Below are 27,165 nucleotides of genomic sequence, written 5' to 3'. Positions count from 1 at the left end.
TCTTTATCTGTGATCAATTAGCTGTTTTTCACAACTCTATAATTTATCTGCTTTGTGTAGATTTTTAACTTGGACAAGAGATGCTGAGTAAGACATAATGAAAATGTGTTTCCTTTGTGCCAAGAAATATATTGCTGCCATCATTAGCAGAATTTATGGCAAGTCCAAACATTTACATTAGCAGCGAGCCATCCTCTTGATGGATGATGCCTTATCATTCTCAACTTGGCTCCCTTTATTTAAGATAATTCCTCAAGTACTAAAAGGCAGTAATCCTTGGTGACTCATCACATAACTGGCATTCATTTCAAAAATTGCAAGTAGATGTATTGGACCTTTGGGGTGAGGTGGCGGGGGGAGTAAAACCAGCAGTAGCATAATATCATTATTAGGATCAGCTAAAGGGTCACAAACAATTGAGGAGGGGTTAGAGTCACCAGAAACTCTTAGGCTCGATGTGAAGCAAAAGAAAAATGGGAGATAGTGGCAGAAGGGAAGAAAAATGGATGTTGCTGGACATGATGAAAAGTCCCAGTCTTCAAAGTGTAAGAAGATGGAGTGGAGAAGGTGTTATGCAGATGGGCAAAACAATCCTATGCATGTCTACTTGAAATAAGTCCCACTGAGTTCATTGGAACTTGCTCACATAGAACTGTGCTTAGGATCGTTGCCTTAATTAGATTAGACTGAGCTTAATGCAAAAAACTCTAGCTTCACTGAAGAGTGCAGGTGCAGAGAAGCATAGCTGTTTTCTTTTGAAAATGTATATATATATATAATTAGATGTTGATTGCTAATCCCATTCGTGGCAGCTCTCGCAAGACTTCGCAAGTGAACTGCGGGGTGGGGGAAAGGAAAGCGACAGCGGCAGGAAAGATAAGGCAAACGGGTGGGCAGGCAGCCGGGGAGCGGGGAGGGTAAAAGAAAGGGGCTGTGGCGGGTGGGGGGATAGAAAAAACATTGGGGGGGGAGACGATGCGGGGAGGGCCGAGAACGAGGGAGAACTAGAGGCGCAGATGTGCTGTGCCCGGGTCAGCTAGTATAAAAATAAATTGTTATCTGTATCTGTCTTGGTCAGTATAGAGGCAAATCTGAATAACTGCTTGTTTTCATATTTTTCCAAGGGATGATAGCTCTGCTTCTGTGTCCCTGTAACCTTTGGTGCAGCCTGAGTTCTCTTTGCACCAAGCACAGTCTTGCCTAAACACAACTCCATTTCATCTTTAAAAAGTTAGACTGGGGGTTACAATATGTTTAGCAGATCTTTCTCTCCCCCTCCTTTGCTTGTTTTTAATGGCTAAGGTGTTTTGTTTTAATGTCAGGTCTGGTGAAGCGCTTTGATGAACTGGAAAGCTTGTTCACTGACTTCTTAGCTGTTCTGAATAAAAATATTCTGCTACTGTTGATCTTGGATAATTTCAACTTTAGTAACAGCACTTTTTACACAGTAATGGAAGCCCTCAGTTTCATGTTAATAAAGGTATATACAGCACACAGTTTACATTGATGTTTAAAAATTATCAGTAGTTTCTAGTATGTACAACTTGTGACAATACCTCTGGACAAAATTGTGTTTAGGAATCTGTTATGGACAGCTTAAGATAATATATTAGAAAATAATAACAAACAAATATCTTACTGTCTAGGAGAAGATAATGAATATTTGATAACAGGAACGCATCCATATCCTCCTGGACCTGGTGAGTAAGCTTTTAGACAGACAAACATGTTAGGTCTTGGTTACATTGTGTGATGTTCTAGTATAAACATTTTAAGTAAGATGTCTGTGATCATTGATGCAGCTCTTGATTATTGTTTTATATACTGAAAACTCTATGGAAGAGTGCATGCACTCAACTTTAATGCACATTGTACATGGAAGTCGTACAATGTGATCCTTGCTTACTTCAAGGAGACTTGGCATATTAAGTCCCTGTGGCTGAAATCGTTTTATTTGATTTGTTTATTTGATTTATATACCACCCTTCCTAAAGTGGCTTAGCATTGTTTAGATTTAAATCAATAACAATTATAATCAAAAACCATTTAAAAGCAGATTAAAATTAAAACTAGATATTAAAAACTAGGCTAAAGAGATAGGTCTTTAAGGCTCTCATGAAGGCCTCCAAGGTAGTTATTCCTCTCATGTTAATGATGATCTTTTTACATTCACTTGCAAGTAAAGCCACTTACTTCATGGGACTACCGTCTCTGTAAACATGCTTAGGAGTGCATTCTGTGTTTTGCAGTTTAGATGGAATATATTGCCAGTATGTTTAGAAATGTTTATAGCATCAGACTACCTGAAAAAGTAGAAAAAGGGTTTGGATATTGGACATTTCTGTGCTGCCAGTTTGTGAAATTTGAGACAGAATGAACATGGAAATGCATCCTAACAGGAAAGTTTTGATTCTTGATACTTAAGATTCTAAAGGAAATAATCACACCTTCAAACTTGTTGTGATCTCTTAACTCTGAAGCCTTATTTGCTTTGTTCCAAGTATCTGTTGAATTGTCCACCCATTGTTCATGAATTGCCTCTCTGTTTCTCTAAATCTAGTTGTAAAAGCCATAATGTGGCATATAACTTTATAGTATATAGAATATTAATATTGTCTTTTTGAGCTTTCCTTTTACCAACTCACTGATTCAACTGCTGTTTAGTCTGTACTATAGGAAATGAACAGTTTCGGCCCAAAGTGTGATATGTATACATTTTAACTTTAAAAGCCAATTTAGTCCTACTTTAACCAGATACGTTTATATCAATTGAAATCCGTTGATCATAGATTTAATTACATAATGACCCAAGATGACTTCTGAACTTTTAGGGGTTGCCATCTGTTAGTAAGAATCGAACAATAAAGCTTCATTTGTGAACAAAACATTGTTATAGTTGAGATTTGTCCTAATTGGGTGCATTTTCTCTTTTTCAAGGAGTGGCCTTGACTGCAGACACGAAAATCCAGAGGATGCCTAGTGAATCAGCAGCTCAGTCATTAGCTGTTGCACTGCCGCCACCTCAGTCCAAGTAATGATTCTATATTCTTCAATTACAAAAACATCTAAAGAAAGAGCAGCAATCAAAAATGCAGAGGGTGTTGTGTGATAGATGGATTGTGGTAGTAAGATAGACCTCAGTCCAGAGGGTCCTCCTTCCCCTATTTTACAATTGGTTACTGCTGTTAACTTTGATACTGCAGATAGTGGGCTGAGGTTAAGAGAATAGTCAGGCTTCTTGGCAAGTACATGGCCAAGGTAAAAATTTGAACCAGGACTTCCTGGCTAACAGCTCATATATTTAGCTGTTATGCAAACACTTCTCACCAGAAGATCCTGCAAAACCTTCCTCAAGAGGTGATGGGAGATCTGTACACTTGTTATGCTTGTTGGATCCCCACCATCAGTCAGTCAGTCTAGATCCCTTTGTTCCTCTCTCTAGTCCCCAGAAGGTAATCAGCAGTGTGATGTTAGCTGCATTGTGGCTTTAATCCCAAAGGTGGCACAACGCTTTGTCTTTTTGCACATTTTTTCACAAACTTACTTGAACACTAATTCAATCTTTGATTACTTGAAAACTACAGCATCGAATGCTTTGTATGCCAAAATATCTTAATGTTTTCTCTGCCCCACATCAACTGTTTTCTTTACAGAATAGAAGCAAATCGAACTGCTGCTGGTATAGGTGATATATACAGACATGCTGGGATTCCTGAACGTTCACAGCTTCCAGGTTTAACTATGGTAAGTCTTATTAATGGAGAACCTGGTGACAGGTTCACCAAGTGGGATTCTAGTCTTTAAGTAAACTTTCTCAGGAACTCAGTGACACTGTACAGCCATATGGGGCATTCGCTTAAAGACCACAAAGGATAATGGGAGCTCTGAAATCAGGAGTAAATAATGGTAACTTTAAACTTCTGCTGAATTTATAGGCTATGATGGAAGCAGGTGGGAACAAAAACTCTGCATTGATGGCAAAGAAGGCTCCAACAATGCCAAAACCACAGTGGCACCCCCCATGGAAGCTGTACAGAGTAAGTAGTAAATTAATTATAAGGGTAATTCTTTTCTGCCCGTATTGCTTCTGTGAACTTGCGTCCAGCGGAGGAATTCAGGGTTGTGAGGGGGACTAGTATCTGCCCCACTCCCTTGAACCAGAATTTGGAGTCATCAGTTATCCGCTGTGATGTGTTCAAAGAATTTTTCGCAGATAAAATCTCTCGGATTTGGGCCGACTTAGAAACTCCACAATTAATTCTATGTCTGAATTGGAGGTGCCAGACAACTCCTATTATGTGGTTTGACTGGATTGGTTTCAGTTTGTGACTCCTGAGGATGTGGACAAGCTGCTTGGAGCAGTAAGGCCTACCACTTGTTCTCTTGACCCTTGTCCAACATGGCTTGTTCGATCTAGCAGGGATACTGTTGTAGGAGGCCTGATGGAAATCATAAATGCTTCTCGGAGGGAAGGCAGGATGCCTCCTTGTCTCAAGGAGGCAATCATTAGACCTATTTTAAAGAAGCCTACATTAGATCCCTCAGAGTTGAGCAACTATAGGCCTATCTCCAACCTCCCATGGCTGGGCAAGGTAATTGAGAGGGTGGTGGCCTCTCAGCTCCAGGCGGTCTTGGAGGAAACTGATGATCTAGACCCATTTCCGGGCAGGCTATGGGGTGGAGACTGCCTTGGTTGGCTTGATGGGTGATCTCCAGTTGGGAATCGACAGAGGAAGTGTGACTCTGTTGGTCCTTTTGGACCTCTCGGCGGCTTTCGATACTATCGACCATAGTATCCTTCTGGAACGTCTGAGGGGGTTGGGAGTGGGAGGCACTGTTTTACAGTGGTTTCGCTCCTACCTCTTGGACAGATTCCAGATGGTGTCGATTGGAGACTGTTGCTCTTCAAAATCTAAGCTTAAGTATGGTGTCCTTCAAGGATCCGTACTCTCTCCAGTGCTCTTCAACATCTACATGAAACCGCTGGGAGAGATCATCAAGCGATTTGGAGTGGGATGTTATCTGTATGCTGATGACACACAGATCTATTTCTCCATGTCAGCTTCTTCAGGAGATGGCATATCTTCCTTGAATGTCAGTAATGGGCTGGATGAGGGAGAATAAACTGAAGCTGAATCCAGATAAGACGGAGGTACTTATTGTGCAGGGTCAGAACTCTAGAGACGATTTTGACCTACCTGTTCTGGATGGGGCCACACTTCCCCAAAAGGAACAGGTCTGCATTCTGGGAGTACTTCTGGACCCACACCTCTCCCTGGCTTTTCAGGTTGAGGCGGTGGCCAGGGGTGCTTTCTATCAGCTTCGGCTGATATGTCAGCTGCGTCCATTTCTCGAGATCAATGACCTCAAAACAGTGGTGCATCTGTTGGTAACTTCCAGACTGGACTTCTGTAATGTGCTGTACGTGGGGCTGCCTTTGTACATAGTCCGGAAACTTCAGTTGGTTCAGAATGCGGCAGCCAGGTTGGTCTTTGGGTCATCTCGGAGAGACCACATTACTCCCTTGCTGAGGGAGCTATACTGGCTGCCAATTGGTTTCTGGGCAGAATACAAAGTGCTATTTATAACTTATAAAGCCCTATACAGCTTAGGCCCTGGGTATTTAAGAGAATGTCTTCTTCATTGTGTGCCCCATCGCCCATTGAGGTCACTTGAGGAGGTCCGTCTCCAGTTACCACCTACTCGTCTGGTGGCCACACGGAGACGGGCCTTCTCGATTGTTGCCCCAAGATTGTGGAATGTGCTCCTTGCTGAGATGCGATCATCCCTATCTCTGACTATTTTTAAAAAACATCTGAAGACCCATCTCTTCAGTCAAGCTCTTTCAGCTTTAATTTGTAGGTTTTAATTCTATACTGTTTTTAAATCGTTCATCTGTTTTAACCTTTTATATTTGTTTTAATTGTTTTTATGTCATTGTTAACCGCCCAGAGACGAAAGTTTGGGCGGTATACAAGATAAAATAAATAAATAAACAAGCTGCAGCGTATGCAAGAAAAGCTTAGTACTCTGGAAGAGATGTCAAAAGTATTTTTTGTTTTAAAAATAGGGAAGAACTTGACTGCTAAACCATTATTAGTATTAATATTTATTTCCTGGTATAGGTTTCCTCTACTACCTAAATAGTAAAGCTGTTTACTAGCTTTTACTAAACTAGAGGCCATGTGTCTGTGTGGGTGGGGTATCTGGCTGAATTCCTGGGAAGTGATGCCCTGATGGTTGTAGGATGGAAATATTGTGGATAAAGACAGTGTCAACTTGGATTGCCATGTGTGTGTGAACTTGCACTTATGTGAATTCACAAATAAACTCTGGATGGATTCCCTCATTTGGAATTGGCACTGTATCCTGGGTGCAAGAGAATGATGCTGGGCAATGCATGTGCTGTTTGGGTGAAACAAGTGCTGTGAAACAAGACTTAAGCTCTGGTAGTCTCTGGGCTTTTGTACTCCATGTTTGGAACGGACTGAAGTGGGAGGGTGAAATGAATTAGATGTTTACAGTTTTTAAATACATGGTATTCACTGAGTATTTGCAGCTTGTATAAGATGGTCAAAGCACAGTCTCTAACCTGAGGCTTGTGAGTTCAGAACTGCAGACTGCCCTATAATCTACTGTCAAAACAATAAACAATAAGCTACAGCTGATAGTGACTGGGTATGCTTTGATGCATAATGTATAAGCAAATGTCTCTTCCTTAACTTGTCATAAGTTGACTTTTCATGTTTAACTTCTAAAGCAATAGATGCTAATATTCAACTTTAATTTAAATAATAATCTTGTAACATTTGCAGGTTATCAGTGGTCACTTGGGCTGGGTGAGATGTATTGCAGTAGAACCAGGAAATCAGTGGTTTGTTACTGGTTCTGCTGACAGAACTATCAAGGTAAGATACATCAAAGAAACGACCAACTGTGATCCTGTGCCATTCATACTGTTTTTTAAATACCGTGGCCCACATATTCCACAGTCAATTGTGGATGCTAGTGATCCATCTGCCCTGCTGCAGACAGGGCATGGATTCACCCACACTTCTGCAGGCTTCCTGGGGAGGACCAACAGTGTTGGGCATTTGCACAAGAGGGGAAATACTTCAAGTAGCCTTGCACACTCTGAAAGTGCTAGTTAGATTGGACACGCATCAAGCATGTGTTTTCCGATGTAACTAGTCCTATGGGAATGCACGTGGGCTACTCGAAGTATCATCTGTCGTGTGAAAATGACCATCATAGTTGGCCCCTCACTGGGATACTCGCAACAGTGTGGGTGGATGGAATGCCGCTGCCCACATTAGACTGCGGAACATGTGAGCCCATATTTTTTACACATTTATTGCTTCAACTTTCATTCTGATCCTCAAAATGTTGAGTTGTGCCAGTATGTCAAAACTAGGATTAGCATTAATTCTTGAATGTTCAGACTCTCTCTTTTCAAGTAATTAGCATTTTGTATGCTATTGGCCTCAATTAAATGGACAGACTTTGATCTGTGTTTTGCAAGAACAAACGGCTTCTCTCACTACAGATCTGGGACCTTGCTAGTGGCAAATTAAAACTCTCTTTGACGGGGCATATTAGTACAGTTCGAGGTGTAATAGTAAGTGGAAGAAGTCCATACCTCTTCTCTTGTGGAGAAGATAAACAGGTGAAATGCTGGGATCTTGAATATAATAAGGTAAGTTTGAGCACATTGGCAATAACTAAAATTTTTAAAGATACTCTCTTCATAAAAAATCCAGTTTTAACTGAAATACATTTTTCTGTGTCTAGGTTATTAGGCATTATCATGGTCACTTAAGTGCTGTCTATGGCTTGGATTTGCACCCAACAATAGATGTACTTGTAACATGCAGTAGAGATTCAACTGCACGTGTGAGTAAAAGAAATCAAGATTATTTAAAGCTCTGATGGTATCTGGGTAGATTGTATCCTGATTGAGAATGGAAACAACCAGAACTTATGCAACTCCTTGTTCTGGGTAAGGCTCAGCCTTACTGAGGTAAAGGGCCCTGTGATGTCTCATTCTTCAACCCCTCATAATATTTTTTTAAACTGCAGTTTATATTTTGAGAGATTTGGGGGTGTAGTCTACCCCCGAATAATTTTCCATGAACTGCATGATAAGCAGAAAGTGTTATGCACTCACACTGCTGGGACTTAAAGATATCCTACAAAATGTTAGGTAATTCTTCTTATTCCTATAGATATCTAGAGCAAAACCTGTTCTTTCTAGTTGTGAGAAAGGGCCACATTGTGTTGAAAAAAATAGCTTTTTTGCCAATTTTTTTTGTCATGCTTGTGTACAAAAATATCACTACAAATATTTTGGGGGACAGTAAATAATACCTCCAAATCTGAATTGTAATATGTTTTAGTTCTTATTTGTAAACTATCAAAACTGGATTTTTCATCATGGCTATTTGCAGGGTTAATGCTGTATTACTACTAAGAATGTTCCTGTACTTCTTTTCAACAAATGTTTTCAAAGCAGTTTATGTAGCAACATATATAGAAAGATGGTTTCTTGCCCCCAAAGCGCTCATAGGATACATAAGGCAGACACCAGCAACAACCTCTGCAGGGCTGCTGTGCTGGGGCTGGCTAGGGCCAGTTGCTCTCCTTCTCCTGAATATAGGAGAATTGCCAGTTTATAAAGATGCCTCTACTCAGTTACTAGCCTTATTATCAAAAGCACATTTATCATTATGTTTGAATTTGTCACCTTGTTAGATTTGGGATGTGAGGACAAAAGCTAGTGTGCATACATTGACAGGACACACAAATGCAGTGGCAACAGTGAAATGCCAAGCAGCGGAACCACAAATTATCACAGGTATGATGCATGTTTTCTCAAGTAAAATACTATGCAGACACTTTTTTCAGTTGTCTCCTGTTTGTGTATAGGCACTATCATGTTGCTGCAACATGCAGAATTAAGCTTTTTGTACTCTGCCCCAAACAAGTATTTATGGTGTTCAGAAAGCTTAATGCTATACATCAGGGATCCTCAACGTTGGGCCCCCAGATGTTATTGGACTTCAACTCCCATAATCCCCAACCAAAGGCCACTGGGGCTTGGGATTATGGGAGTTGAAGTCCACTAACATCTGGGGGCCCAACATTGATGATCCCTGCTGTACATAACTGTCTGTCCATGGTTGCTGGTGGATGTACATTTTGCCACCCTGTAATTTTCAACAGGAAACTAGAACAGGAAGTTCTTCTGTGTTGGGAGATGGTAATCCATTAATGGAAAACTCAGTGTGACATATTGACTAGCAAATGGAAACTATACAAATGTACACACTGCAAAAAAGCAGCACTTTTCAGTAGTTCATTGTAACTTAGAAAGTGTGTCAGCTGGGGAACTCACATGACTCTTGGGCAATTAAGATTTAATTGCTATTCTCAGATGCATATGACGAGGTCTCTTCTCAAAAGTGTTGTTGGAATGAGGACATTTAGAAGCATAAAAAGATTGGAGCTTGTAGTTGTGTTAGAACATACAGGTGAATCCTGTTATCTGCAGGGGTTTGGTTCCATGGATATTGGAACCGCAGATAGCAGGGCATTGTGGCAATGGGGGCGGGGGTAAGTTTCCTGGAGGTCTGGAAAAGGGGCAGAAAATGGGGAAAATCACTAAAGTGAAGTGCTCCGCGGGTCTCCAGTCTTCCAGGATTGCCCCCAAGTTGGTCATTTTTCTGCAAAACATCACCGGGTGTGTGTGTGTGGTGGGGGTATTTTGTCTCCTAACTGACCCACAAAATTATTCCTGCTCCCAAAATGGTATCCACTCCAACACCGTGGATACGTGGGACTTGTTCCACGTGGGGGTTGGGTGCCTATTTTGTGACTGCTGATACGCGGAACCATGGTTAGCGGTACTGCATATAGCGAGGTCCACTTGTACTCTGACTTGGATACTAATTTCTGTTTCTGCTGGAACAGAGTTCTCTAATGGAACAGCACTTTCCTGTCCCCTCCTGTTCTCTCTGAAAATCTGCTCCCGAAAGTTGGAGAACTCTCGCAAACAGGAGGGACTGCTGCAGGAAGAGGGCATTAGTGAAAATAATTCTCCTTTCTGCATGAATGAAAGTGTATGCTGTTCATGCAGGAATTGCATGAATTGCAAGCTGTGCTTCAGAGTATTTATACAGAGTATCCAATGTGCCTATCTAAAAACGCTTTTAATTGCAGGAAGTCATGACACCACTATACGGCTCTGGGACTTAGTGGCAGGAAAAACACGTGTCACTTTAACTAATCACAAGAAATCAGTAAGAGCAGTTGTACTGCACCCAAGACAGTAAGTTTCCCTCCCTATTCTGTTACTGGGTAGTTATAACTCAGCTTTTCGTAAGACGTGTCAGATGACTGATAAACAAAATTTAAAACTGTTCAGTTTTTTGCATGTGTAACTTCAGGCATGTAGAGAGATTTTTCTCTACCTAGCACTAGGAGTAAATCAAATGATCACTGGGCTTGTGATAGCTGCCTGTACTCAGTTATTTGTCCAGCTCTTCCAGTCTGCCATCTGAGCTGTTCTTAATCTGGTTGTGGTTTCTTCTGTGCTGACTTGTTTTAGTTGGTATCTTATTCTGTTGATCATCATTTTATGAATTTTATTGGTAGTCTATGCCCTAGGAGTTGTGTAACTGAAGGGCACTGTACAAATTACTATATGGTGCAGACTTGAGCTCAACTTATGCCAGAATAGCCCCATTGATTCAGATAACAGCATCATATTGAATTGCCCATATAATTATTAGCCTTGTACCAATTGGAAAAATAGGTATATGAATGTTATGCTTTTGCTTAACATTGCAGCTGAACCCTCTTCTAACACTGGAACAATGTACTAAGCTAATAGCAAGGAAATATGTAGGTCAAGTGCATTTAGGAGAAGACATATTCTCTTTTTATCTATATAATTGACTAATATAGCATACCACATCTGTTTTTACATGATTTTCTAAAAAGTGTATAAATCTTCTGGAAAGTGTGTGGGTTTCCTATATACAGGAGAACATCGTTACTCGTGGGGATTCCATTCCTTTAAAAAACTTAAAGGCTCCAAAATGGCCCCAAAACTTACTGTGGCATGCTCCGCAAGTCCCCCATGTACCCAGGAATGTCCTCCAAAAGACAGAATGTCCTGCAAAGCTGCAAAATCATGGAGGAGTCCATTTCCCCCCAGAAATGACACACAAAATGGCTCGTTATGTCTCTTCCTGTCTTCCTCGAGACAAAATGGTGGCCAGAAGTGACCTTCCCGGTCACTTCCAGCCCTCTAGGAACCGTGGATATGTGAGTTTTAACCCATTAGTCTCTTCAGATACTGGAAATGGGTGTCAAGAAGACACCCTGTGGATACACAGAACTGTGAATAGCGAAGTTTTCCTGTAACTGCCAAGTGAATACAACTGAATAGCACTAAAAACCAGGATGTGAAGGACTGCATGATAGTATGCTTAGTGCACCCCATCGTGTGCACACAAAAGTGCTTTCTACTTGCATAAGGAACTATTGAGTTCCTGTCCCAAACTTAGTAAAGCAAAAATTTTAATAAATATAGTCCTTACTAGATTGTCTATCCTCAACACTCATCAAGTTTAGACTTAGAATTAAATCTGAATGTAAAATCATTGGGGGAGGGAGAATTGCAGTGTTTAAATTATTTGAAGCAAGTGCTGTCAATATTAAATAGTAAGTGAAATATTGAAAAATCAAATGCAATATTTTAACTGGACTCTGGATATTTACTGATGTTTAATGCACACATTGTTACAGGTACACATTTGCATCTGGTTCTCCAGATAACATTAAACAGTGGAAATTCCCTGATGGCAGTTTCATCCAAAATCTTTCTGGCCATAGTGCTATTATTAATACGCTGGCTGTGAATTCAGATGGAGTTCTGGTTTCTGGAGGTAAAATGAGAATTTTACAAGTAGTTGCATGGGAAGAATCCGCCTTCCCTCTTGTGTACTGTGACACTCTGTGTGGGATGGCTGTGAAGTCTGTGGGGAATCTTCTGGTCAGAACTTACCTGCTCACTTGTTGGTGAGCGTACACCAATAGAAATATAGAACACCAGTGTTGAAATAGTTTGATTAGCTTCCAGTTTTTAAAAATGCTTTTCAGAGTGCTGGTTTTAACCTTTAAGCTTTATGCACTGGAAGGGTTAAAGTGCTCCTGGAGGGGATTGGCCCACTGATAGTTTTGGTGCCTTGCATGGGGTCTAGCAAGCACTGGCTGTGCTTGCGCATAGGACAGTATGGTACCCCTGGGTGGAATAAACATTGAACCCAGTCTGATGTCAACCAGATTCCATTTGCCAAAAACCCAAATCTCTCCAGGGGCACTTTAAGCTTCCTGTGCATGAAGCTTATTGAAAAAGCCTTGATCGGAATTCAGATTGGGGCTGAGGAGCAGGGCCTTTTCAGAAGCACCCAGGGAAAGTCATCACGTCAGTTCTATCTCCATCTTTAGAAAAAGTGAAAAGACTTTTTGTTTTGCCCCTGTAAGCTTTTGTGAGGGATAGTTGTGTAGAAGCTGTGTTAGGATTTTGTTCTAGCTGTTGGATGTTATAAGGATGAATTGGTTTTTGTGTGTGTTGGGAATTGCCCAGAGCTCTCATGAGGCAATTGATGGGATATACATTGAAATATTAATAATGGCACTACATTTGCTTTTGTTACTGAAGGTACAATATATCTTTCCATGTTTCTCCTGTCATTGCCTTTTTGCTAATCCTCTAGCTCTGTATTGTCTATACTGACTGGCAGCAGCTATCCAGAGTTTTAAACGGGTATTTCCCAGCATACCAGGAGATGCTGAGCTTTGAACTCTAGACTTCCTGTAAGCAAAGCATGTGCACAGCCACTGAGCTAGGGCCCACATTTAATAGGTTTTTGTCCTGTTAAGCAGAAACCAGTAAGGAATAGATATCTACTGTGATGCATAAAGTATGTCTTTGAAATAAATGAGGATGGGTTCAAATGGATTTTAGATTCTCTCGCATATCAACATGTTACATATTCTTCTGTAGACATAATTCCATATTTCCTTTTTCAGCTGACAATGGCACTATGCATCTTTGGGATTGGAGAACTGGGTACAACTTCCAGAGGGTACATGCAGCTGTACAGCCTGGCTCTTTGGACAGTGAATCTGGCATATTTGCTTGTGCATTTGATCAGTCTGAAAGCAGACTTCTTACTGCTGAAGCTGATAAAACTATAAAAGTCTACCGAGAAGATGATACTGCGGTATGGAAACAATTCTTTGTAACAGTATTAGGTCAATGTATGTGTATACTCTTTTTAAAGCCCTGTGCTTCGGATGCTCTTAAGACAACTGCTCTGGAAGCATTATCCCTAAAGGAGACTTACAACTAGAGTGATTCTCAGCCAAACAGGCAGCAGGCCTACTTGCAAGCACATCTCATGGGATGGAAATCTCATTTTTAAAAGTAGCTCTAAATTGAGGGCAGTTAAGTTGCTCAGTTGTAACTTCCCACCCGCTGAATAGAATAGTGTTTTCTAATTCCACTCAGTCTTGATAATGTTTCTTCTAAAAACGTAAAATACTGTGCACATGTTCTGGGTACATTTGTATAGTACAAAAGGGTTAATATTTGTATCACGGGGCTGGAGATGAAAGTCTGAAGATGCAGATTGTTTTGGCTGCACTTCTCAATTACCTCTTAAAAGTGTAGCCAAAGCAAATAATCTTGATCAGATTCAGATAAATGAGTGACTTTCTCCCCTGTAAATAAGTCACTTGTCCAGTAAAAAGGATCCCATTTCCATTCTCTCTCATACTGTAGTACCAGCAAACAAGGGATGCTTAACTCACTGTAGCAGGTAATGAATATGGCCAAGAAAAAGCCTGTCTGCTTTTAAAATGCAGCAGTAGTAGTAATAAAGCAAACAAAGGCTTGTTTCTGAATATCTAGGTATGCAACCTCATCCACTTCAATATGGCCTAGAGCTCTTGCCTTAATAAGTAGTTGGAGTTGATCCAATAAAGCCATCTGTGTCCTGTGTGTATCTGTATCCTTGCACTTCTGTCCACATTAAAATTGACAGGGAAATGTCTGAAAGATCTGGCATTAAAGTCCTCCGTCGGGGACTAGCTAAACTGGCTTGAGAAGTCTTATTCAACTTAAACCACACCATCTATAGAATAGAAATAGTGCTCCACATCATAAGTTTTCTGAATAAACTTGAGTGCATATGTCTTGGTGCGTAGATTTTTTTAAATGCCATATATATAATGCATGTTGCTTAAGAGAGTTATTTTGAACTAAAGTAGACAACTGTTTTCTCCACTGATGGCAATACTTTGCTTTCTTTACACTTCTTAAATTGAACAAAATTAGTTTGAGCCAGCATGTCAAGTGGTATTGCATAGTTAAATGAACTGGAACTGATCTTACTAAACATGAGCTTGTACCGTATAAAGTTACAATCGGGCTAGGATTCTATCCTTAATCTCTCTCTCTTTAAAAATACTTTTAGACTGAAGAAACTCATCCTGTCAGCTGGAAACCAGAAATCATCAAGAGAAAACGATTTTAATGAGAATCCACCTGCATAGCAGTGCCATAATTCTGACTCTGACTAGGACAACAAAGCCTGAACTCTGCCAAAGTCATTGCTTTGTTCAGTTTACAGTTTTTATATTATATATGGCTTCCCTCTAGGATTTTATCCTCTTCCTGATCCCAGGAAATCAGCTGCAGCTGTTATACATGTCTGAAGAAGTCAGAGCTAGTTTAATAAAATGGTAATGTGCTGGTGATTATTATTATTATTATTATTATTATTATAGTCACCAAATGTGTGCATGTCATTCTGTGTGGGCAGAAGGTGATGACCCTCCTCTTCTCCTGAGGTTCCCCCCCCCCCTTTTGCTTAGTACTCACCACACTGAAATGATCGAGGGGAAGAAAGAGCCATTGTATTAATGATTTGTTTCCTTAATACAATGAGCTGCTTTTCAAAGAGCTGTAATGCAATAAAATATAAACTTCATTTCTACTTTGTTCCTGGGCTTCAACAACCAGGATGTGGAACTGAGCTTTTGTGCTTTTTATGTGGTGAATGTGTTGTTTCAAAGTCACCATTTTCATTTTTGCCTTTCCTATATCCTACTTAATTTTTTAATGAAATGACATTTTAAAAACACTTTGACTTGTCTCTCTTCTTTCCTTTTTCATGATCCCAGCAAAACGTTTTAATACTCCTCAGAGGTCATCGAATAAAAATTCTGAAACAACACGTGTGTTTTGGCTGGGATTCAAACAGCTTAGTGGAAATTGCTCCCATTCATGGTGAGAAGACATTTCCAATTTTGCTTTCTGACTACAGCCCTTTGCACTGTACTAAATCCTGTTCCATTAGGTTCTGAGACCTTCAGGTGAAGTTTTTGAGGAGGTGTGGGAGGCTGCACTGGGATGAAGGAAAGGCACCATTGCACACTTGACTCTTTGGATCCTGCCTACTATTTGAAAAACACACCCTTGTTCAGGGCTGCACAGTTTGGCCCTCCTGCAGATGTTGGACTACAACTCCCATCACCCCTGGTGGTTGGCCACTGTGGCTGGGGATGATGGAAGTGTAATCCAACAACAGCTGGAGGGCCAAAGTTGTGGAGCCCTGCCCTAGATGGACAAAGGTCACATCCTTCCATTTTGTTGATAATTCCATTTTTGCACAAGTTGCAAAAAAGGGGGGTGGGAGTTGGGTATATTTAGCATCTTGTACTGTTGTACTGGAGTTAACAAGGGTATATGTTACAGATGCCTATCTATGTAGACATTTAATATTTCCAGTGAAATACTTGGTTTGTAAAACCAGCTATTATCAACCTAATTCCCATAAAAGCTCGGAAACTATAGATGGGCGTGATGTCATTAATTTAAATGAGTTGTGCATTTTAGATAAATGCTTAGTTACAAATAGTATGTATTTCAAGTGACCACTAGTATGATACTATGGTTTTTAAAGTGTGAACTCTTGAAAGAACTTTTAACTTTAACTTAATATTCTCAGCAGTTATATAAATTCAGCTCCTAATAGTGCTGAAGCTTGGAGTGCAGGTAGGAGGGATGTGCACGAAATGGATCTTGCATTCTGTTCCAAGCTCAGAACAGAACACAAGATCCGTGGACCGTTCACTCAGAACAACCGGTCGGGCTGGTTGTTCCAACGGAATGACCCCATTCTGTCAGAATGTGATGAGTGCCATCTTAGAATCCAAAATGGCGCTCTTCTGGCCTCTGTGCACGTGCAACAGCCATTTGCATGGTCAACACCACTACAGAAATGGCCGTCGCACATACGCAGAGACCAGAAGAGCTCCATTTTGGATTCCAAAATGGTGCTTAGAACATTCCAAGCTCAGAACGGGGTAGTTCTGTGAACTGTTCTGCATATCCCTAGCAAGTAGCATTAAAATAAACGAATTTACTCTTGAGTTAGTTGTACATTGAGTTGGCATATGGTTGCCTTCCTTAATTTCCTGTTTCATGACAAACTATATTTTGCCATTACATTCAAGTTGGGTAATCTATTATTTAAAAGAGATAAAAACAAAACAGGACCACAGCAATTTCATGTTTGGGTGAAAAATTATACAATCTAAATCACCCAAAGAGGCTATTCACACGGGCAGCCAAGCCCAGGGGTGTGTGGGTGCGGGCTGCAGGCAAACCCGCTCACACACAGAGCTGGGCAGCAAGAGCACCCAGAAGAGGGAGGATCCCTCAGTGAACCATTGGCACAGTGCATTGAGGGATGCTGGAGGACTTCCTCCTCCAAGCTAAAGTACTACTTAGAAAGCCACTGTTCTAATAAGACAGTGCTGCGATACTTTTAGCAACTGAAGGATGCCACTTGAACTAAAATCAGTTGCATTTTTTTCCAGAAAGATTTTTTAACTTCTTTCTTTGTTGGTGACCATGTCTGTATATGATGATGTTTAAGGAATGACCATTAATGCAGGACTGAACAAATTTTCTTTGGTTCTTAAGAGCCAGTCCAAAAATTTAGGAGTTGGACTGCCCTCCACTCTATGGGGAGAGCCAGCTCACTGCTCACTTCCAGCCATTCCTGGTCCTCCATGGGAAAGTGGACTAAACTTCCTTGCTTGCCTTCCCCTTTCTTGCTCACTCCTGCCTTGGGTCACATCAGACAGGCAATGGACTGAAACAAACGCAAGATTTCAGTTGATTTTGATAGGAACAGCAAAAGGTTGCTTGTGTTGATGTAAAAAATTGCCATTACTTCTTGAAACCCCTTCATATGTCTGATAGAAATGTGAGAAATTCATTGCACATTTAATAAATGGATTTGCCAGAATCAAATTGTGGGTTATAATAGAAACAGGGTCCTCATTTCAGAGTTCATTCTGCTCAGCCAACACAATGAGGTCATTCTCATGACACCCCTGAGGGAGGTCTGAGGGGAAGGCAGGAGCTCCTGTACACCCACAGGAGCAGCGGTGTGGAGAAGGCAAAAGCTGGGAGCAAGAGGACTTACCTCTCCCACATCCCAGAGTGCCCCGTGCCATGAGGCCAGCAGCTGCTCTAATGAGAGCAGCCACCACGGTCGGCATGGCCACTCTTTCCCCCAGGTTGCTGCTGGAAATGGTGGTGGGCTAGGCAGAAAAATTATTAATCTATTGAATTCTTTGCCATTGGATGTGGTGATGGCCACAGCTTGGATGGCTTTAAAAGAGACTTAGACAAATTCATGGAGTACAGGTCTATCAATGGCTACTAGTCTGGTGGCTGTGGGCCACCTCTAGCTTCAGAGGAATGATGCCTCTCAATACCAGTTGCAAGAGATGTCTCTTGCCTGTGGGCTCCACAGAGACATCTGGTGGGCCACTATGTGAAACAGATACTGGACTAGATGGGGCTTGGACCTGATCTAGCAGGGCTGTTCTTATGTAGAAGTCTTTTTACCTCGGGGCAATCATTCAAACAGGTTCATGTTGGGTTAAAAAGTCAGGCTACCCAATTCTGGAGCAGCCAGAAGGCCCCTCATCCCAGTGTTCCACAGGTAACCCAGGCTGTTCATGTCGTGAGAACAGCCTCAATGGCTTATAGGATCAGCCCATTACCTGTGCTTGTTATGGTACTTGTATTCAGGTCTTTGCAACTGAGCTACTTCCTTCACAGTCAATTCTGAGTGATTTCTATGAGGTATGTAATGGAAGAGCAGCAATCCACCATTCATAAATTTAGTATAACTTATTTTGGGGAGAGTAAGTGAAGGAGTAAAGATCTTTTGTGAACTATTTATCATTTTGTTTTGCCCTTCATATAGAACATTTTCAACACCGAGCTGTGTGTCCATCCATCCTCTCACCTGCCCCTCTCAACTTTGCAATGCCTGGGGGAATGAACCAAATTGGGTACAATTGTAGGGACACATAGGAACCTTTCAATGGCATAGTTTGTGATGATGTCATTCACTCCAGTTCAAGATGGCAGACATGTAAATGTTTGAGGCACAAGAGGGCTAACTTGGGGAGTGTAACCAATTTGAACCAAAGTTGGTACAGTTGTACTGAGTGACACAAAGGGAAATCTCAGTGATGTAGTTTATAATGATGTCATCCATCCAGATTCAAGATGGTGGACACACAAACGTTTGAGGCACAAGAGGGCTAACTTGTGAACAGCCTAACCTATTTGAATCAAGCTTGCTGCAGGTGTAAGGATACATAGGGATGGCTCAAGGTCATAGGCAGATTAGTTCTTACCAGAACAACATGTTTTATTATGTGCATGTGTGCCACTGCCTACATTTCACAAACCTAAGTTTAGAAGTAGAACACTCTTGGCCATTGCAACTTTGCTTATGGAGAAATCAGATAATAATCCAGTGCTCTGTATTTGGGCAATTGTTGGCAGTGGATGCTTTGTGCTTTTCACTGAGCAGCAAAAATGTACGGCTGAATCAAAATACTGAAAGGTGTCAAGCAATTGTCATTTAGATCTTGAATTAGTACTTAAAACGCTTGGTTAGATTTACATTTACTCTTCCAAAACTAATCAGAGCAATGATTTGGGACCATGGGAATGGTCATGTGTCACTATGATTGTCAAATGCTGTCCCCAGAGAAACATCAGGGACCAAAAGATGGTTTTCTCTGTAACTGGTACATAAGTATCAGTTCTGTAGATAAGATGCCCTAGCAAGGAATCTTGCATAGTTTTTGTGCTTAGTTTCTTTAGAGCATTTGTGCGTGGTGTACATTTTGTGTACTAATATGTAATCTATTTTTAAAAAAACAAATGTGGACATCCAGGAGACTTGGCTTAAAATGTACATCTATTGCTTTGTTTGAAACTGAGGAGCTGTTAAAGTGTCTCAAAGTGGAATCTGAACTTGGATGATTTCCTCCTATCTGGTGGAATGCACTGTTCAGAGAGCATATAGGCCTAGCATTCCAGTTGCTGTGACATTTTAAAAAATATTATACATAATTATGAGGAAAACACTTCCTTGTAACATAATTGAAAGTTTGTGATTGGTATGGATGATGATATAGCTTAAAGTTGGTTTGCTGTACATTAAAGCATGCAGTGTAAATTACCAAGAACGCTATTTGTTAAAGGAAGGCTGGGGCAACCAATGACACATTTATGGTGTGTTGTTGTTTTTTAATTATAAATCGTGGGAATTCTTCTCTGCAAGTTAATCATCAATAAAAGTTTCATTACAGAAGTGATTATATGTGTCTCTTCAAATCCAGTCCAATTAATTTACCATGGTTGTGTGCAGACCCATGTTATGGAGAAACATAAGCCACACAGAATGATTCATAACCCGGCCCAGAACCAGAAATCTTTTAAATGAGTTAGGCTATGAAGGATATACTGGGGGGAGGAATCAAAGCCAACTAGGCAGAACCTAAATACAGGTAGCCTCGTGTTTAAGATAATTAAATATTAAAATACTTAATTTATAAAATGTGCCTACTGCTCGGTCAGCACTCCTGGACACTTTCCAGATTAGCTGCCTAACAGCAGGAAAATGCTCCCATTCAGGCAAATCACATTCGATATGTAAACAGCAGGGGGGGCAGTCTCACAGAAACAAACAACCCCCCAAACCAGCGACTTTCTTACGCCAGATATACAACATCATAACACTATATCACAGCGATTAATTTTGAAACAAGGCATTGGAAATTGGAACGGCACCCTGCTGTCAGCGTAGGGACTGCAGTGTTACAACGCAGGAAGTGTGGATGGAAGCACACTTCAGAGATATGGCGTGACCCTGTTGCAGGGTCTAATCTGGGAAACACCCTGCTACCCTTTACATCATTGGCTAGAAATCTGGAAGTGGAGGTAGCTTTACTTCTTATTAAGTAATTTTGTTGATTAAGGAGAGTACTGCCTCTATGCTTTTCTTGCTTCTACGCACACTTTTTTCTTTTAAAAAAAAAGAAAGCTAAAGACTCGGGGTGAGAGTAACCCTGTCCCTTGTGGCTATAGCCCTGTCTACAACTGTCAGGCTGTGCACAGTTTTTTCAGGGTGGGGTGGGGGAAGCATGTATCTATCTTGGAATTTTATAAATGATGCCACAAACAATTCAACTAGTTCTGTGGACTCAAACAGCAGCCCCTATGCTGCATGGCAAATCTGCTGTGAAAACTAGGGAAGTTTCCAAAGCAATATGTAATATAGCATAGGGATGATTAAAAACAACAACAACCTGGGTATGCCTTCGACATCCCTAAAGCAGCTTTTTGGATCCTGGTGCCAAATCTTCAAAGCGAACTGTGTAGCTTTGTCGTTGTCTCATTGCGGAGACAAGCGCTCAGCAGAGGGGGTTTGCCATCTGTTCTCATGGTGATTGTGAAAACCCATTGCATGCGAAATGAGCGTGTCTTTGCAAGAAGTAATTTAAAGAAAGCGACAACAGGAAATTTTCCTTTTAAATGCTTGATTGAGTACTAACTAAAAGCATATTTACAGAGTGATACAAATGAAAGCACTTAATAACCATTACTCAAATTAAGGTATGCCGCTAGCAGACAGTCTTCTTCCCTTTAAATGGAAACAAGTTGCTTTAAGTGAGCAAGGCCTGTTTTGAATTGAAGTGGGTGAATATGATGCAAATTAAATTAAGTAGTTGATTTTTTAAAAAAGGTGAGCTAGTGAATGAGCAAACTTTTGATCTGCACAGAACTCCTCAGGCAAGTGTACAATGGCGTGCATCTCCCTACATCTCCTGGCAAATAAGTTATTTGCAGGTTCCTTTGCCTATCCCACTGGTCCATTATAAAGGACCTAATTGGAATAACTTTACATACTCTTTCTTTGGGAACGGCAACCATTCCATTCTCAGCATTCATCAGAAGGGACTAGTAATCTGACCTAGACAGTGTCCACAATTTCAAAATCTAAATGGGAACAGAGTTCAGAGGTCTACAGCCTGACCTTAAGCATCCTTACTTGCCCAAAAAGGTTACAGCTATTTATATTGTCTGTAGGTACTCTGGACACTGTACCTAGTGTCCTGGTATACCCAGGTAGATTGTCCACAGATGTTTGCCTGTCGTTCATCCCCACTTGCCATGCCTACACTGGAGAAAGAGGCAAATGTTATACTTGGGGAGAAAGGCTCTCTCCGATTCAGAGAACTGGATCCCTGTTTGTACATGGTTCAGCACATATACAACCTGTGTAGACTGTGTGCATGTAGTCATTCCCAAGTTGTGTTCAATGTGCTTACAATAGTTTAAATATTATTCCCCCCATTCATTAGAAGCTTTCAACAGCTTGCCAGGTCTCCTGATGCCTTTTGCACCATTGGCCAGAAAACTTGAAAGAGGGGAGCACTTTTGCTTCATACTGTCTCCATGCACTTCCTCTCTGGGGCCTCTATCCAGATTCACTTTTTAAAGGAACACATGTACAATTATTCCCACAAAAATGTGTACATGTGTTCAGACACCTGTATGCACATATCACATAATGTTTAGGGCCAAGGATACCAGTCTCCCTAATTATAGCGGGGGATATCTCCCCCCAAACAGCATTATCTTTTCGTAAGTGAGGGGTTCAGTGTGGGGTTAGAGTGTAGAGATGTGCTTCACTGAGTACAGTATCCATGGACAACAGAATGCCTGAACAGGGTTCAAGTGGTGTAGTGGTTAGAGTGCTGGACTAGGAACAAGGAGACCCGAGTTCAAATCCCCATTCAGCCATGATACTTGCGGGATGACTCTGGGCCAGTCACTTCTCTCTCAGCCTAACCTACTTCACAGGGTTGTTGTGAGGAGAAACCTAAGTATGTAGTACACCGCTCTGGGATATAAAATGTAAAAATAAAAAAATAAAATAAGTGGCATACACAAGCTTATCATTGAAGCCTTGAAATCAAAAGTTGGATATCCTAAAACCTTTGGGTGAAATAGTCAACAGTTTTTGCGTGTCACAAGAAATTTAAAAGCAGGTTTCTTGATCTGGTCTGAGAGGAGAGCTGGTCTTGTGGTAGCAAGCATAACTTGTCCCCTTAGCTAAGCAGAGTCTGCCTTGGTTGCATATGAATGGAAGACTAGAAGTGTGAGCACTGTAAGATATTCCCCTCAGGGGATGGAGCCACTCCAGGAAGAGCAACTAGGTTCCAAGTGCCCTCCCTGGCATCTCCAAGATAGTGCTGAGAGAGATTCCTGCCTGCAGCCTTGGAGAAGCCGCTGCCAGTCTGAAGACAATACTGAGCTAGATAGACCCATGGTCTGACTCAGTATATGGCAGCTTTCTATGTTCCTAAGCTTGAAACCACTTCAAATTACTATACAGAAAGTATTTTATAGAGGAATTAGCACCCACATGAGTTTGTCCTCCAGTTAGGAGATGCTTCACAGGCCCTTTCTGGGGTGCCTTCTGAGGTTAGGCACGTGGCTACCAGAGATAAGGGTTTTTCAGTGCTGGTGCCTAAACGGAACCTTTCTCCCTAGAAATGCACACCTAGATGCTATTCTTGGCTGCCAAGTGAACTTAGTTCTCTTCTCATTTGGATAACCTCTTAATGTTTGATACCTTTCTAATTGCTTTCCCTGCATTATCATTTTATTTTGTCTTGAATTAGTTTCTCTAGCTGTTTCTTTTCCTGCTGATTTTATGTCTTATTTTACATTTTTATTTTCAGTTCCCTATTGTAATTCATCTTGAGGCTACACAGGATAAGGCAGAATAACTCTTTTCTAAATTAAAATACAAAAACTAACTGTGTCAGTTGTCCTGTGGAACAACCTTACATCCATGTAACTTGCTGAGAATGAATGAGCTGAGAAGCTATGACTGGATTACTTTGCAAAGTAACTTTGTCTTATTGTAAACTTAAGTGGTGAAATTTAGCTTATATGTGGCATTTTCCTGCCTTCCTTTGAAAGAGAGTTACTCCAGAGTAACTTCTCCAAAGCTGGATGAGCCTTTAGTGCTTTTTGGGGGGGGGGGGGGAAGGGCGGTATAGAAATCAAATTAATGAATGAATGAATGATGAGAGGTTTTTTCTGCCTCTTCCTGAGCTGTAAAATATACTTTTGATTGGTTTTAATGTGTCCATCTACCAAGCTCTCCATTTGATTTTGTTCATGAGTTCTATATTCAAATTGCTTTTATGTGGTCTTTAAGTAGGGAACAGCATGTTTTTCTAATGTTCTTATATAGGGGGAAAGGACAGCTTGGCAATAGTTTGCTGACAGCATTATAATTTATTCTGTTTAATAAGCTTCAGGCATTTGAAAATGAAGAATAGTCGAAACAAATTTACGCTGAATTATTAGTAATCTTGGTGTGGAAGAGATTTCCTCTAAAATAGTTATTACTATAACGAAGGGGATTGGCCTTTGGAAAACACAATCGTGCAACCAGAGGATGGCAAAATCGACTCAATTCTCCAAGGGACTTTTTCTAATAAAGAGTATGAAATAATGACTAGACTTCGGCTTTAGGAAATCTAGCTGCCTTGGCTTTTGGTCTCTAGACAGAACCAGATTCGGTGCAGCTTTTTGTAGGGAACCTGGTCATCAGTGACTCCACTAAGTCTAACATATGGAGGAGTTACAAAGACAAAACTCTAATGGATTTCCATATGTTCTCGCCCAAGCTGTCAAGTCTGATTCTAGTCTCTTCTGGTACTGAATACTGCAATGTGTTCTGATGATGTGTAACCAGTGTGGTCTTGTGTGCATGGCTGCTTTTAAGTTCTGCAGTGTCCATTTTAGATCCTCTTCACTTTTTGATTTCTTGAAGATCCCTGACAACCTGTCTTTTTGCTAACAATCATTAGCCTTATTTGTCTGTTGATTTACAGAAGGTAAATATAAATAATTAGCTTATCCTGTGCAGAGCATCTGCATGCTAGTACTTGATTGCTCCTCTCACCCCCTGCCACAGCCCTCCCTCACCTCAGAGATCTCCCCACCCTCACCTGAGCTACATTCCTGCTCCTTCTCCTCACTATGGTTGCTTCCATCCCCCTCACCCCCTCTTGGTCGCAGTTGCAGTGTTCCTGGCAGCTATTGGCCAAGCTGAAGCCTCCTATCCCCAGAGACCTCCCCAACTGAGCCCCGCTCCTGTTCCTCCCCACAGGAGCAGCAGCAGCAGCAGTGGTTGATCGGGCCCTTCTTCACTACCACTGCCGCCATGGCAACTTGTTTCCTTCAGGCTGCTGACAGTCCTGAGCCTGTCCCTTGCCTTCCTTCCTTCCTTCCTCTGACAATGGCCTCAGTAGCCCCAAACAGCAGCAGTGGTTGACTGGACCCTTCCTTGCTGCCAGTGCCACCATGGCTGCTCATTCCCCTCAGGCTGCTGACAGGCTTGGGCCCGGCTCTTGCCCTTATTCTGTCTCTCTTCCCCTCCCTCCTTTCCCTCTCTTTCTCTCTCCTCCACTCGCTCTTCCCCACTCTTTCTCCCCCCTCCCTTCATGTTTTTTCCCTCTCTCCTTTCCTCCCTCCCTGAGTTAACAGATCTTGTTCACCTTGTTTCCTCATCTAATTCACACAACGTCAGCCTCCTTCTCCTGAAGCGGCTCTTTCCTCCCTCACGACTCTTCTCTTCTCTTCACGGCCTGCTATCTATCTATCTATCTATCTATCTATCTATCTATCTATCTATCTATCTATCTATCTATCTATCTATCTATGAGTGAGATTCCTCTCCTCTACAATCAAGAACATCTTCTGACCAGTAACAGTTGCATTCCAACTGACCTTAACCATCACAGGCTCCTCCTCCTTATCTGCATATGGAATCCCCACTGCACAAACATCGCGGTACCACAGGGTCCTCCTCCCTATCTGCATATGGAATCTGCACTGCCCAAACAGGTGCTTCTGCTTGCGAACTCTTGCGAGAGCTGCCACGCATGGGATTAGCCACGGGTATGCCTTAGAGAATTAAATATATAGATCGATAGTATTGTGCCAGATAGATTTATTGTAGCAGAAGCTTTCATGAGTTAGGAAGTGTACATCACAATAAATCTGCTAGTGTCCAGACGTCTTAAATACTCTCCCTTGAGTTTGCTGCAGCAGACTAACATGGCTACTGAAACTGATCACTGCAACTGGAGGTAAATAAGTTATTGTGGCAGAGTTCTGAAAGAATTGAATGGAGTGAGAGGCTGGCTGACAACCCCATCTTCCTAAGAACACCACTGGGAAGGAAATCTCACTAGTTGTGATAAACATCTATTAAAGAAGGTTCCTGAAGTCACATTTGCTTCCTTCAGGATATATGCTGAAAGAAGGGTTTATATGATCTTGAATTATGGAGGGAGTACAACAATTTGTTCGTCACTCTAATCCTGACCATAGCCCTTTCCTTGGTGCAAAAATAACTGCAATTTTCCTCTAATTATCTGGGAGATGAGGTAGGGCTAAAGAAGGGGTGATAACACAGAGAAAGCTGTAAGTGCAACAATGCTATCACCTATTTTCCACCTCTAGAGGAATAAACTTTGGTGCTGGAGAAGGCTTTTGAGGATACCATAGACAGCCAACAAAAAACCCAAATGGATCATAGAACAAATCAATGCAGAATTTTCACTCGAGGCACAAATGACAAGGCTCAGACTATCATACTTTGGACACATCATATGAAAACCCAGCTCCCTTGAGAAGTCCATACCATCTGTTCTCTGGATCCTTGCTTGACTTGGCTGCTTCTCTCTTGCAGGGAGATTGCTGGAGATGGCCTAGTTAATATCATAAATACATCACTGAGGGAGGGTAGAGTGCCCCCTTGTTTGAAGGAGGCATTGATTAGACCACTCCTAAAGAAGCCTTCTCTGGATCCCTTAGTGATGGACAGTTACAGGCCAATCTCCAATCTCCCTTGGTTGGGCAAGGTGATTGAGAGGGTGGTGGCCAACCAACTCCAGGCAGTCTTGGAGGAAACTGATTATCTAGACCCATTTCAAACTGGCTTTAGGGCTGGCTATGGGGCTGAGACAGCCTTGGTCGGCCTGATGGATGACCTTTACCAGGGAATCGACAGAGGGAGTGTGACTCTGCTGGTTCTTCTGGATCTCTCAGCGGCGTTCGATATCATCGACCATGGTATCCTTCTGGATTGCCTGGGGGAGTTGGGAATAGGGGGCACTGCTTTGCAGTGGTTCCGCTCCTATCTCTCGGGTAGATTCCAGATGGTGGAGCTTGGTGACAGTTGCTCCTCAAAACGGGAGCTATTATATGGAGTCCCCCAGGGCTCCATTCTGTCACCAATGCTTTTTAATTTCTACATGAAACCGCTGGGTAAGGTCATCAGGAGTTTTGGTGCTGGGTGTTATCAGTATGCTGATGACACCCAAATCTACTTCTCCTTTTCATCTTCAGGAAATGGCATTCATTCCCTAAATGCCTGCCTATGGGCAGTAATGGGCTGGATGAGGGAGAACAAATTGAAGTTGAATCCAAGCAAGACGGAGGTGTTCATTATGGGGGCTCAGAATCTGAGGGGTGAGTTAGATCTTCCTGTGCTGGATGGGGTTACACTCCCCCAGAAGGAGCAGGTGCACAGCTTGGGAGTACTCCTGGACCCAGGCCTCACCCTGGTATCTCAGGTGGAGGCCATGGCTAGGAGTGCTTTCTATCAGCTTCGG

The 27,165-nt window shown here is 41.7% G+C and overlaps 1 protein-coding gene across 1 annotated transcript in view; it reads left to right on the top strand.

Annotated features, from left to right (window-relative positions):
• PLRG1 (pleiotropic regulator 1) overlaps positions 1-19,773 on the top strand; it is a 28,649-nt gene extending 8,876 nt beyond the window's left edge. The window contains exons 4-15 of the mRNA XM_053256282.1: positions 1,647-1,700; positions 2,938-3,031; positions 3,654-3,744; positions 3,936-4,037; positions 6,816-6,908; positions 7,547-7,696; positions 7,792-7,893; positions 8,752-8,854; positions 10,219-10,327; positions 11,812-11,951; positions 13,099-13,292; positions 14,547-19,773. Of these exons, the coding sequence (XP_053112257.1) occupies positions 1,647-1,700; positions 2,938-3,031; positions 3,654-3,744; positions 3,936-4,037; positions 6,816-6,908; positions 7,547-7,696; positions 7,792-7,893; positions 8,752-8,854; positions 10,219-10,327; positions 11,812-11,951; positions 13,099-13,292; positions 14,547-14,606 (1,292 nt within the window). The 3' untranslated portion in view covers positions 14,607-19,773. The remainder of the gene's footprint in view (positions 1-1,646; positions 1,701-2,937; positions 3,032-3,653; positions 3,745-3,935; positions 4,038-6,815; positions 6,909-7,546; positions 7,697-7,791; positions 7,894-8,751; positions 8,855-10,218; positions 10,328-11,811; positions 11,952-13,098; positions 13,293-14,546) is intronic.
• Positions 19,774-27,165: the final 7,392 nt, after the last annotated feature.

The sequence above is a fragment of the Hemicordylus capensis genome, chromosome 5 (assembly GCF_027244095.1).
Source record: "Hemicordylus capensis ecotype Gifberg chromosome 5, rHemCap1.1.pri, whole genome shotgun sequence".
Classification (NCBI taxonomy): Eukaryota; Metazoa; Chordata; class Lepidosauria; order Squamata; family Cordylidae; genus Hemicordylus; species Hemicordylus capensis.
This window is presented reverse-complemented; position numbering and strand designations above follow the sequence as displayed.